The sequence below is a fragment of the Urocampus carinirostris genome, chromosome 11, assembly GCF_059441175.1.
Source record: "Urocampus carinirostris isolate Australia breed hairy pipefish chromosome 11, RoL_Ucar_1.0, whole genome shotgun sequence".
NCBI lineage: Eukaryota > Metazoa > Chordata > Actinopteri > Syngnathiformes > Syngnathidae > Urocampus > Urocampus carinirostris.
The window spans coordinates 5,677,661-5,689,552 of NC_142359.1; the positions used below are offsets into that span (position 1 = coordinate 5,677,661).

Below are 11,892 nucleotides of genomic sequence, written 5' to 3' on the forward strand. Positions count from 1 at the left end.
CCCGTGTGTCTTATTTGTGGAGATCTGGTGGTCGTAATTTAGGAATTTCATGTAAAACGGCACTACAAGACAAAACTTCAGAGTAAGCTGAAAAACCTTGAATCCAGAGAAAAGATACAGAAAGTTGAAGAGTTCAAGAAGAATATGAAGATGTTTTTCACTAAAGCAAATTCCTAAAGTGAAAAGCACAAATTTTCTTTATATTTTCCGTTTTTTCATATTTTCATTTTTATAGTTCTGACAGGAGATATTTTCATGGAGAACAACGATTTTTAATTCATTTAATGATTAAGTTTGATATTCTGGAATAATATTCCTGACTGTTTTAAATTTATATTTATTTATACGTATTTACATATACATATTTATCCTGTTTGGCCCGCGACCAAAGGTGTGTTTTGAGTTTTGGCCCTCTGTATAATTGAGTTTGACACCCCTGTTCTATTTGATGGCTTGATACACAGCATCATCTCCAAACAGAAGAGCAGCTTCATCGACAGACTGCTGTCACAGTCTTGTTCCACGGACAGACTGAGGAGATCATTTCTTCCTCATGCCATGAAGCTCTTTAACTCCACCCGGGGGAGTAAAAGCCCGCATTAAACCCCACCCCCACATTTGCATATTAACCTATTTTTATTACAGTGTGTATTTTCTGTAGCACTTTTGAAATACTCTATATCAACACGTTATATTGGGTATTTTTGTATTCTATATCTCTATTTTATTATTTTATTTTTCAACACAAGGATACTGTTGTAAGTGTGAATTTCCCTACGGGGATGAATAAAGAGTCTATCTATCTGATATTTAAATGTGTGCTTCAGATTCGGGCCCACGTAGAGGGAGCTGACGGTGCAGACCCAACAAAGCTTGAAGCAGCCCTGGAGCAAGTCAAGATGTCTCAAGATGAGCACAGAGTGCCGACGACATCACAGGTAAATGGAATTTCCAGAAATGTTTCCATGAGCAAACACAATATTTGTCGGAATGTTGCGTTTAGACTAGTGGAGGCACATAGACTCATTCAGATGACTCCACCTACCCTCAATTGTACCCCTTAATCTAGAAAATGTGTTCACAATGAGAGTAAGCAAGTCCCAAACCTCCAGAAAACCTAAAGCAAGGTGGAAAAGTGAGGGATACAAGTCTGTTTCACTAAGTCAGCTTATGATTGCCATAGCTCTCAAGAAACACCCCTCCGCGGCATTAATACCTAACTGAAAGCAATCGTGGGAAGGACTGAACCATTTACATGTGTTTATTTTGTGTTGTGTTATGGAACGTTCATTCATACAGAGGACGATGCCAGATAAAGAAAACGCCGGGTGTTGATAAGAAGATGAGGAAGAATAAACAAGCGTGCAGTGCAGTACATGTCCAGAGATATACATATTTATTTTGCAAGTTAAACACTGCAGTTTATTTTCCCCCTTTCAATGTTGCTGTTTTGAATTGAAATGAAAACAAAAAGCACCAAAAAAGAATGAACAATTGTAGTATGAGTTAAGACGCAATCAATACAGTTCAAAGTGATGTGAAGTGGTATGCAGAAAGTAGTTCCTCTAATTCCTATAGCAATCTTTTCCTCGTTTACTCTCGCTCATTTTTTAGGTAAATAATTGGTCTGTGACATTAATGAACTCATCCTCTAATGTATATATTATATTATGTATATATATATTGTATTCTTTGGTAATCGCAAGGCAAATCAAGATTTAGAAGTAAAAATGGATGGTGCTGCAATAGACACTGTGTCAGAAATTAAGTTTTTAGGGGTCATAATAGACAATAAATTAATTTGGAAAACACACATCAGACACATGCAAACTAAGGTATCTAAAAGCGTTTGAATAATTAATAAAGCCAAATTCCTTTTAAACTATAATGCATTGTATTTATTATATTGTTCTCTAGTTCTGCCATACTTCACATATTGTGCAGAAGTCTGGGGCAATATTTACAAAAGTTCACTAAAGCCCCTTTTTATCCTTCAAAAACGTGCAATAAGAACCATAAACATGGTAGGGTATCGGGATCGTACTCATATTTTATTCCTGCAGTCCAAATTATTAAAATTGGATGATTTAATAAAATGTTTCACTTCACAACTGTTATTTAAGGTCAACAAAAACATGGTGCCAGAAAACATCCAAAATTGATTCATTCGGAAAGAGGGAAATTATAATTTGAGGGGCTGTCGTAAATTCAAAATCCCAAAGGTGAGAACCACCAGGAAAAGTATGTGTGTGTCTGTGTGTGGAGTCAAACTTTGGAATAATTTACAAACAATGTCCAACTATTCATGTGTTCAAATTTAAATACAAAAAAACATTACTGGCGAAATACAGGGATGAAGAAAATGGGATATGAGTGAGATTGGAAATACTGCGTTTAAAACTATGGTTAACTTTTTTGTCCTTGTTGCTATTATTATATCATAACTGTTATTATAAATATTATGTTTATTTTTATTGTTGTTATTATTGGTCCCGCAGTGATATTTGGTAACTAGTGGCATTATGACGTTGAGGGATGGGTATTATGAAGATTAGTGTATAAAATATGTGATTATTGTAATATTATAATTATTGATATCTGACCTATGTAATAAGTATATCCATGAGATGTTATTATATTAGACACAAAAGAGCAGGTATCTATAGAATGTATTTAATAGGGAAGATGAAGGGGTAGGGAAAATAAGCATCTGCTTCTGACTACCCCTTTTCGAACATGCTATGTAACATTATTTTGTTGTTGACTCATTGTATTTGTCCTGTTTTTATGTTAATGTTCGAAATAAAGTTTTCATTCATTCAATGTCAAAAGTTAAATGCAGAAACTACGTCTGCTTGCATAATGGCATTGCTCCTGCATGTATACAAGGTTCTATGTTTCTCTCTAGGCTTTAACACTTTGCTCCAATCATTAGACTTCCGATCCCAGTCGTACCCATTCTCTGCATGTAAACTCAGTTCAATTTGATCCTGATTTCACGTGTTCCGATTTGCTTCAACGAACAGTTCTGCAAAGACGTGTGGCCGGACAGCGAAATGACCTCGCATCATGGGCCTTCGCCGCAAACCGACACCAGCAACTCTGAAAATGAGGTTTGTGTATTAACATTGGGCACCAAGAAACGTGTGAACAGTGGTACCTCTTTATACGAGCGCCTCTAAACACAAGGATTTCGGTATATGAGTTTCTTGCTCGCTCGTAGAAGGAAAATCCAGTTCACGAGCAGTCCCAGAGGCTACCACTAGAGACTGCTCGTGACTGCTTACAGCCAGAGTCAGCTAGTATGGGATTGAGGGGGTTAGCGTTCCTGGACCCACGTACCTGGTCCTATCCTCTCAAAGGCAGTCTTGCTCACAGCAGCCTCAGTCCTACCCTTAGTCCAGGCATGGCCGCGTCCAGTCCCCCCTTCTGTGCCAGTGCGGTCCAACCGCCCTCGCAAACCAAAGTGTACAAAGCCAACACGTACGCGATATCTTAGAATGGGATAGACGGCGGCATGCATGAGTTCAGCGGCTAGTGGCTCTCCAGCTAGTTTTATTTTTCTTAACCTTTTCCATTTTCCTCATGTTGAGGTTTTTGAGTTTTTCCTTGCCCTCATGTAGGTTTTGGATCAGGGGATGTGTCATAACAGTCTGTGGTTTTCAATAACCTATGGTCTTGTGATAAAGGGCGTCACAAATCAACATGACTTGACTTGACTCTTCTTGAGGTTTTTGAGTTTTTCCTTGCCCTCATGTAGGTTTTGGATCAGGGGATTGTGTAATAATAGTCTGTGGTCTGTGCAGCCCTTTGAGACTCCTTGTGATTAAGGGCGTCACAAATAAACATGACTCGACTCATCTTGATGTTTTTGAGTTTTTCCTTGTCCTCATGTAGGTTTTAGATCAGGGGATGGTGTCATAATAGTCTGTGGTCTGTGCAGCCCTTTGAGACTTCTTGTGATAAAGGGCGTCACAAATAAACATGACTTGACTTGACTCATCCTGAGGTTTTTGAGTTTTTCCCCTGCCCTCATGCAGGTTTTAGCTCAGGGAATAGTGTCATAATAGTCTGTGGTTTGCAATAATCTGTCTTTGCAGCCCTTTAAGACTCTTTGTGATTAAGGGCTAAACAATTAAACAGTCTAATCTTCCCTGCTCCTTCCACGCAAGGCGTTGCTGTAAAGTCCCTGCTGTCGAGGCCCGGTGGCGTCACGAGTTGGTGCCTGCCTATTGTGTCCTTATGTCAGTATAGGGTTCGAAATTGGTCTTAAAATTCATAGGATGTGGTCTTTAAAAGTCTTAAATTTGAATGGAAAAATCCTGGGGGAACCTAGTTTTAGCAATCTTGGATGGTGATGTCGCCTGCTACCCGTGCCAAAACCATGCGGATTAGAGTCCAAATGGGCCAGACAAGATTGGTCTTTTTAATTTTTTTGATTCCTGTGTAAAATTGTTATTGCTTAGACGCGTTCTAAGGGATGGGCAAGGCACTCGTATGATGCGGCAGGGGTAAACCAGCGAAAGCCGTCGGGCCCTGCTGTTGAACAGAAGAGTGTGTTGCGTCACCCTGACCCAAGTAACATTGCCGCTTCTCTTGTGTCCCGTTTCATCTGGAGGGACGAACGCATGACCGACTTGGGTGCCGAGGTGTTTTGGCATTTGGGTTTGCCATGGTCCAAAACCTTTTGTATGTGTGATTTTTCCTTTTTTTTTTTTTTTTTAGTTTTCTTTGTTTTTGTATACGTGTTTGTCTTGCTGTCGGTCATCCCTCTTGAGGGATATGACTAGGGTAGATAGAGAGAGAGAAAAAGACAAGGAAGGAGAGAGAGAGAAAGAGACAAGGAAGGAGAGAGAGAGAGAGAGAGAGAGAGAGAGAGAGAGAGAGAGAGAGAGAGAGAGAGATGGAAAGTGAGCGTGAGAGAGAGAGAGAGAGATGGAAAGTGAGCGTGAGAGAGAGAGAAAGATGGAAAGTGAGCGTGAGAGAGAGAGAGAGAAAGATGGAAAGTGAGCGTGAGAGAGAGAGAGAGAAAGATGGAAAGTGAGCGTGAGAGAGAGAGAGAGAAAGATGGAAAGTGAGCGTGAGAGAGAGAGAGAGAAAGATGGAAAGTGAGCGTGAGAGAGAGAGATGGAAAGTGAGCGTGAGAGAGAAAGATAGATAGATACAGAGAGAGAGAGCGCGATAGATAGATAGATGGGTGGATAGATTACTATTTGAATGTGTTTTAGTGATCAGGAAGATGTGCTTTAGAGCTATTTAGGGTCCCCTGGGATACTTTTGAGAGGACTGGAACGGACCCATTCCTTTTCAATGATTTCATATCTGGAAAATGTGCTCAATACACAAGCAATTGAAGCTATGAATGAATTAAGGCTGAATGAAGCTGGTTTGAAGAGGTCCCACTGTATTTGAAGACCTTACAATCTCTCATCGGCGTTTCATTCATCAGTTGTGCGAGACGCAGACGGCTGTGATTTTGGACTCTCTGGTCGAGACTCAGCATGTGGAGATTGTCGACTTTCAGCCCTTCGAAGATGACGACAAAAGCGGAGAAGACGCCGCCGGTGGGGAAATCATCACCTCGGCCGAAAATAGGTGCGCAGCCGGCAGGTTTCAACTCAAAATTCATAATGATGCTCTTTTAGATCATCTAGGTCAGGGGTCAGCAACCTTTTCGGTGTAGAGTGCCACTTTCAAATTTCCTTGTAAATCAGTGTGCCACACCAAGATTAAGGACTTGCACAACATTTTTTTAATATCCGACAGAGCTGTCATTTTACACCAGTCCAAATATACAACATGGATATACATTGAAATCGTATAACTGACCAATTTATCTTCCACTATTCTTGTTCATCAATAAACTAAAAAATGAATGTGAATAACAAGTGGAAAGGCCTGGAGACATCCATGACTTCTACGTTTTATCCACAAGAATTAACCAGAATCAACCATTCTTCATCAACAATGAATTACAATCAAAAAACAAGTGCTATGGACAGCTACCATACCATTCATCAATGATCTCTTGTTGCAGAAAATATGAAAACTTGAAATAACAGCAAAGCAGAAGGCACGCACGCTTGTTCAAAGTATTCGCCATCAGTAAATGGCTTTCTGTGCTTTGCTATGCAGTGAGCAATGTGATAGCTTGCTTCAGTGGTGGCGTTTTTAGCTGTGACAAAGGTCTTCAGGGTCTGTGTTTGTTGGCCGTACCTGGACACACCGTGTTTTAATGTCTCTGCCTAGTGTTGGAATTATTACTTTATCAATACACACATTAGTAATCTGACTCCAATTTCTGACCTTACCCAAACGCCACTCATCCAACAATACGCGCGCTCGTTCTGCAATAGAAAGGTATCAGGAAGCCGGCGTTTCACACACGAGTGGATTTATTCCTAACACACAAATCTAATACATCCTTGACTCATCCTTGAATTCATATTCATGTTTCGTCTCGTAACGACGTTTAACACTTGCTGTGCGAGGTACAACGCTCTCGAGGCATAATACACAAACAGCACGGTCATTTTTAACACAAAGCCTCAGTCCTCTGTCCATGCTGGCTGAAAAGAAAGAGATTTTTTTTGCTGGAGGAGCTGTCGTGATTTGATCATTTATCGCGCGCCTGTGTTTTGTTGGCTGGGTTAAAACACGGAGCTCACCTCTGCGAGGCGCGGCGCAGACACGCACTCACACACGAAACAGAAAAGGAGCGGCGCTCCCGTAAACACGGCGCGCAAATGAAAATGTCTACATTTCAGGTAAAAATGCGCATTTTTAAAACATAATCATTATTTTGCCGTGCCACTGATGGCACGCGTGTCATAGGTTGCCAACCCCTGATCTAAGTGGACATGAATTCACACAGTTAGCCTAGTCAGTGGCATTTACTGTTCTAGAAGTTCAACTTTCGTATAGGGCTGCAAGGATTGGTTGATTTTGTCGACGAAAAACAGCGATATCAGAAATAGTTGACAATGAATTCCATTGTGGACCATTGTCACCAGACGGGTTTTTCCTACAGAGCCAGGCATCTTACGTGATCATCTCTGCTGAGAGACACTCACGCGCAGTCGCGTCTCTGTCTCGAGCGGTAACATACAGAAATAACAACAGCAAATACCAAAACTTTCAGGGCCAGAACGGAGACAGAACCCACTTGCGTTACGTTTCTCACAAGTTTTATGAGAAAAAAAGGAAAGGGTTGCCCCACAATCTGGTGATCGCTGGGCGCAGGAATCAGGTCGCTCCGTGGCGAGCGATGGCGGTGTCGGGAACGGAAAAACGGGTCAATAGCCAGGACAGGAGAGCAAAAACATGGCCGTAAGCGGGTCGTAAGCCAGGAAAGGAGAGTAGACGTGGTTGAGGACCAAAAAGATTTCGGAAGCGGGGACGGGAGAGTAGACGTGATCGGGATCAAAACGGGTCGAAGCCAGGGAACAGACAGGAGCAAAAAACAAGTTGGAGTCAGGGTCGGAAAAAAAGCTTGCTTAGTGTAAACTGAGGTTCGCAGACGGACAGACAACAGGTGACAGAGAGGAGTGTGTTTGAATAGGGACAGGGAGCCAATCAGAGTCCGAGGCAGTCGGCGCCAAAGGAGCGGGCACAGGTGATTCACATCGGTGATCATGACAAAAACTTGTAACGTTTGGGAGTATTTTAGCCTGAAACAGCCAATAAAGGACTACTTTAAGTTTGCCAAGTAAATCTTTCTTATCATGGCGGTATCTTTAGTGATGCATGAACATTTAAAGGGAAAGTATGTCGGCCAGTTGAACAAAACGGAGTCTGACTCGCCTCAGTAAGATTCCAGTAAGGTATAAGTAAATACGGTTTTGATGACGAGCATTGTACATTTCATACGCGTATAGTATATGAATTAAATGCTTGCAGCCCAAACAGGAAACGTCAGTTGTTAAAGGCGTTTGAATTGTAAAGTACTTTAGTTACAGATTTCACATTAGACCACGATTATACCTCACTTCATATTTGATTTACTGTACTACTGCCGCTAATGAGCATGTTTAAGGTGTCCATGGATTCAAAACGGTTTACAGTAATCCCTCCGTTATCGCGGTTAATGGGGACCAAGACCACCCGCGAAAACTGAAAATCCGCGAAGTAGCGGCGCCCCTTCAAAAATACTTAAAAAACGTATACAGGTATACACTATACTCCCCCTGTATACAGTTCACCATACAGAATACGGGTAGAGAGAGAGAGTGAAATTCATGTTATAACAAAAAAAACCTGTAAAATATGTTGTATGTACACGGAATAGGACTGCGGCGAAACCACTACGAAGCATTCAGTATGATTGTATTACCGCTCTCAACCACATGCAGCCATCGCAGTTTATTTCGCTTGTTAACACTACCGGTTACATATTGAAAATAAAAACAGTGATATTTGATGAGTGTTTGTGAAGCGTTTTGGGAAACAACAGTTAAAAAAAATGGTCTGTGTTCATTTGAATGAAAGTGAAAGAGCTACCTTCTGACAATAACAACATACTTTAGCTAGCGGCATCGAACGGCTTTTACAACAAATACACGAAACCACACACAATTAGCCGGGTTTAGGTAGTACAAATAACCGCTCGCTTTTGGTATAATAAAGTCAAACTTGAGATGAAATGTGACAGAAGAGAATATACTTAGGTCGCGTCGCCCAGTTCCTCCATTATAAACTGAGCACAACACAAGAAGGGGGTGAGGTGGGAGGAGTTAAAGGAGGGGGGGGTGAGCGAAGCGGTAACTTACCATGACTAAGCATTGTGTCAGGGCCTCCCCCTCCCCTTCACAATAAGAGTGTCCACACCGTGTCCTCAGTTGACATAAGCTCGCGCTCAATGGCGTCAAGTCAATAAATGCTTTTATTGAGAAGGTAAGGTATATTTTTTAGACCCGCGAAGCTCAGAACCCGCAAAAGTGGAACCGCCAACTAGCGAGATTCCACTGTACTCCCCTTTTAATGTATTATCTATTTGACGGTCCCTAAAAATGGCCAGAGATTTAGTAAAATAGTCAATAGTTCTTACTGGTGGACGAGATTGTGATTTTTTTATTCCGTGAGTCTACTTCTGTGTCTTTTAGCTTCCAAAGTCCCGATCCGGAGACGCCGAGCCCAGAGCCTAAAGACGCCAGTGAGGAGAGCTTGGAGAAGCACTTTGAATCCTACAAGCAGCTACCAGCAAGCGACAAGAAACACAATAATAACAACTTATTGACTTGTGAGTTTGGAACAAAAACAAGTAGAGATACCCCTAGCCAATACACTGATTCTGTGGTGGGGGCCAAGCTCATCCAATCCATAAACCCAAAGTGACTAAAGTCCTCAAAATTCACATTCATTCTCACTCAAGCATGAATTTTGCATTGTTGTCATTTCTTTGTGGTTCCTACCCTCACCTATGGTCATAAGAAGAAGATCCTGGGGTGGCTGAACTGTATTATCTCCGCAGGGTGGCTGGGTTCTCCCTTAAAGGGTAAGAAGCTCAGTCATCCATGGTGGACTCCATTTAGAACCACCTCTCAGAATGTGAGGAGCTAGCTGAGGTGGCTCGGGCATCTGATAAGAGTACCCCCTGGACACCTCCCTTGGGAGGTGTTCCAGACATGTCCCACCAGCAGGAGGCCCTTGGACAAGCTGGAGAGACACCGTCTCCAAGCCGGCCTGGGAACGCCTCTGGATCCAGTCATATGAGCTGGAGGAAGTGGCTTAGGAGAGGAAGTTCTGGGCTTCCGTGCGGATCTTAAGCTCTCCCATCCCATGCACACAAGACATAATGATTGGGAAAACCCAAGTATTTCGACTACTGTATAAAAAATACAGTATACATGCCGCACTAGTTACTAACCAAGGAGGGGTACACAATAATGATCAGACTATCGGACTGATAACAGTTTAATATGATGTCACAGTTTTCAACCCGATAGGAAAAATATACCCAATAAGTAAAATACACTAAAATACTCAAACAGCTGACACTAGTCATTAGAAAGACTGCAAGCATTTATATGTCATGAATTTTTGGAGGGGGAATGTAGTAACACTTTCTTCCACTCAGTCGCTTTACCTCCACATCCTCTCACATTTGGTGACCCTATAACTAGGGTTTGCGAGACCTTCTGGTCTCCCGCCCCCCTTTCTTTGCCTTGCTGTCTCTTAGGGAGTAGAGAGGAGAAGATCCCCAGGCCCTTCGCTCCCACCACTTTAGTCGCCTCTTACGACACGCAGCGGACCACAGGTGGGAGAATTCTCTTACCTCTCACGAGGAGAGGGCCCCTCACCACAGGGCAAGGTGTTGTAAAAGGATAGTGGGATGTTTGGACGCGTTCTAAGGGAAGGGCAGGGCACCTGTATGATGTGGCAGGGGTAAACCAGTGAAAGCTGTCGGGCCCTGCTGTTGAACAAAAGAGTGTGTTGTGTCACCCCGACCCGAGTGACATGGCCGCTTTCTTGTGTCCCTTTTCATCTGGAGGGACGAAAGCATGACCAACTTAGGTGCCGAGGTGCTTAACTTGTTTGGGTGTTTTGGCATTTGGGTTGGCCATGGTCCAAAAATGTTTGTGTGTGTTTTTTGCTATTTTTCCCCTTTTTATTTTCTTTGTTATTGTATGTGTTTGTCTTGCTGTCGGTCACCCCTCTTGAGGGATATGACGTAGATAGATAGATAGATAGATAGTAATACTTGGTCTCCTCTATCACTTTGCGCAAGGAATGGGAAAGCTTTTTAATATTTTTTTTTTAAAGTAAGAGATGGATGTGGGGCAGCACGGCGGCGCAGTGGTTAGCGCTTGTGTGGCACAGTTCATGTCATGGGAACCTGTCGTGGGTTCAAATCCAGCTCCAGACTTTCTGTGCGGAGTTTGTATGTTCTCCCCGTGCTTGCGTGGGTTTCCTCCGGGCACTCCGGTTTCCTCCCACATTCCAAAGACATGCATTTCAGGTGAATTGGCCGGTCCAAATTGTCCCTAGGTGTGAATGAGCGAATGAGTTGTCTGTCCCTGTGTGCCCTGCGATTGGCTGGCAACCCGTTCAGGGTGTCCCCTGCCCACTGCCCGATGATTGCTGGGATGGGCTCCAGCCCCCCGCGACCCTACTGAGGATAAGCAGTACGGCTAATGAAATGAGATGAGATGGATGTGAATGAGATCATTTTTATGGGTGTTTAAGCATTTGACTTGAAATCCATTGCGGCTTGTGTAACTGCGGTGTACCCGTCCCACCAAGGATCCACAGTCAGGCTGGACTGGATGATGAGGCTTTTATTTCAGTTACGTTAGCATGGTGCTGGAGACTGCAATGAGCGACACAACATACACACACCATGTGGTTAGCACCTCCGCTGGTTCTCAACATTGCGCGCTGGAGACTGCTCAAAGCATATCAAACAAATAGTTTTCTTTTCTGTTGACATACAATCCAGTTTAGAAAATCAACCATTACAATAATTTTTACCGACATCATCCCTTTAATATATTTGTGAAAACAGAAATAATTACAATAACGAGTGTAAAAACGTTAGCAGCGCGCCGGAGACTGCAATGAGGGACACAGCATACACACACCATGTGATTATCACCTCCGCTGGTTCTCAACATCTATGAGGAAAATTAACATTTCAGTCGAGTACAGCGTATGGCAAAACTAACATAAATGGAGACAGAAACAAAACGAAAATAAATCCAAATAGCTTGACAACATCGATTACATTACTGTGTATTTTGCAAGATTTGTCAGTTGTGGTTTTAATGTTGTCAATTAACTTTTTGCGGAGCACCAAAAAGATCGTGGCTTGCCGTTAGCAGCGCGCTGGAGACTGCTAACAATATCCGCCTTCCGGTCATTAAATCAGAGGTTAAACTAAATCTTACTCCATAC

The 11,892-nt window shown here is 42.5% G+C and overlaps 1 protein-coding gene across 7 annotated transcripts in view; it reads left to right on the forward strand.

The window, feature by feature from the left end:
- Positions 1-11,892, forward strand: part of LOC148356276 (pleckstrin homology domain-containing family A member 5-like) — a 145,664-nt gene that overhangs the window by 128,719 nt on the left and 5,053 nt on the right. For all 7 annotated transcript variants that reach the window (XM_088346691.1, XM_088346696.1, XM_088346694.1 and 4 more), the window contains 4 exons: positions 828-938; positions 3,027-3,113; positions 5,450-5,595; positions 9,102-9,238. In XM_088346691.1, the coding sequence (XP_088202817.1) occupies positions 828-938; positions 3,027-3,113; positions 5,450-5,595; positions 9,102-9,238 (481 nt within the window). The remainder of the gene's footprint in view (positions 1-827; positions 939-3,026; positions 3,114-5,449; positions 5,596-9,101; positions 9,239-11,892) is intronic.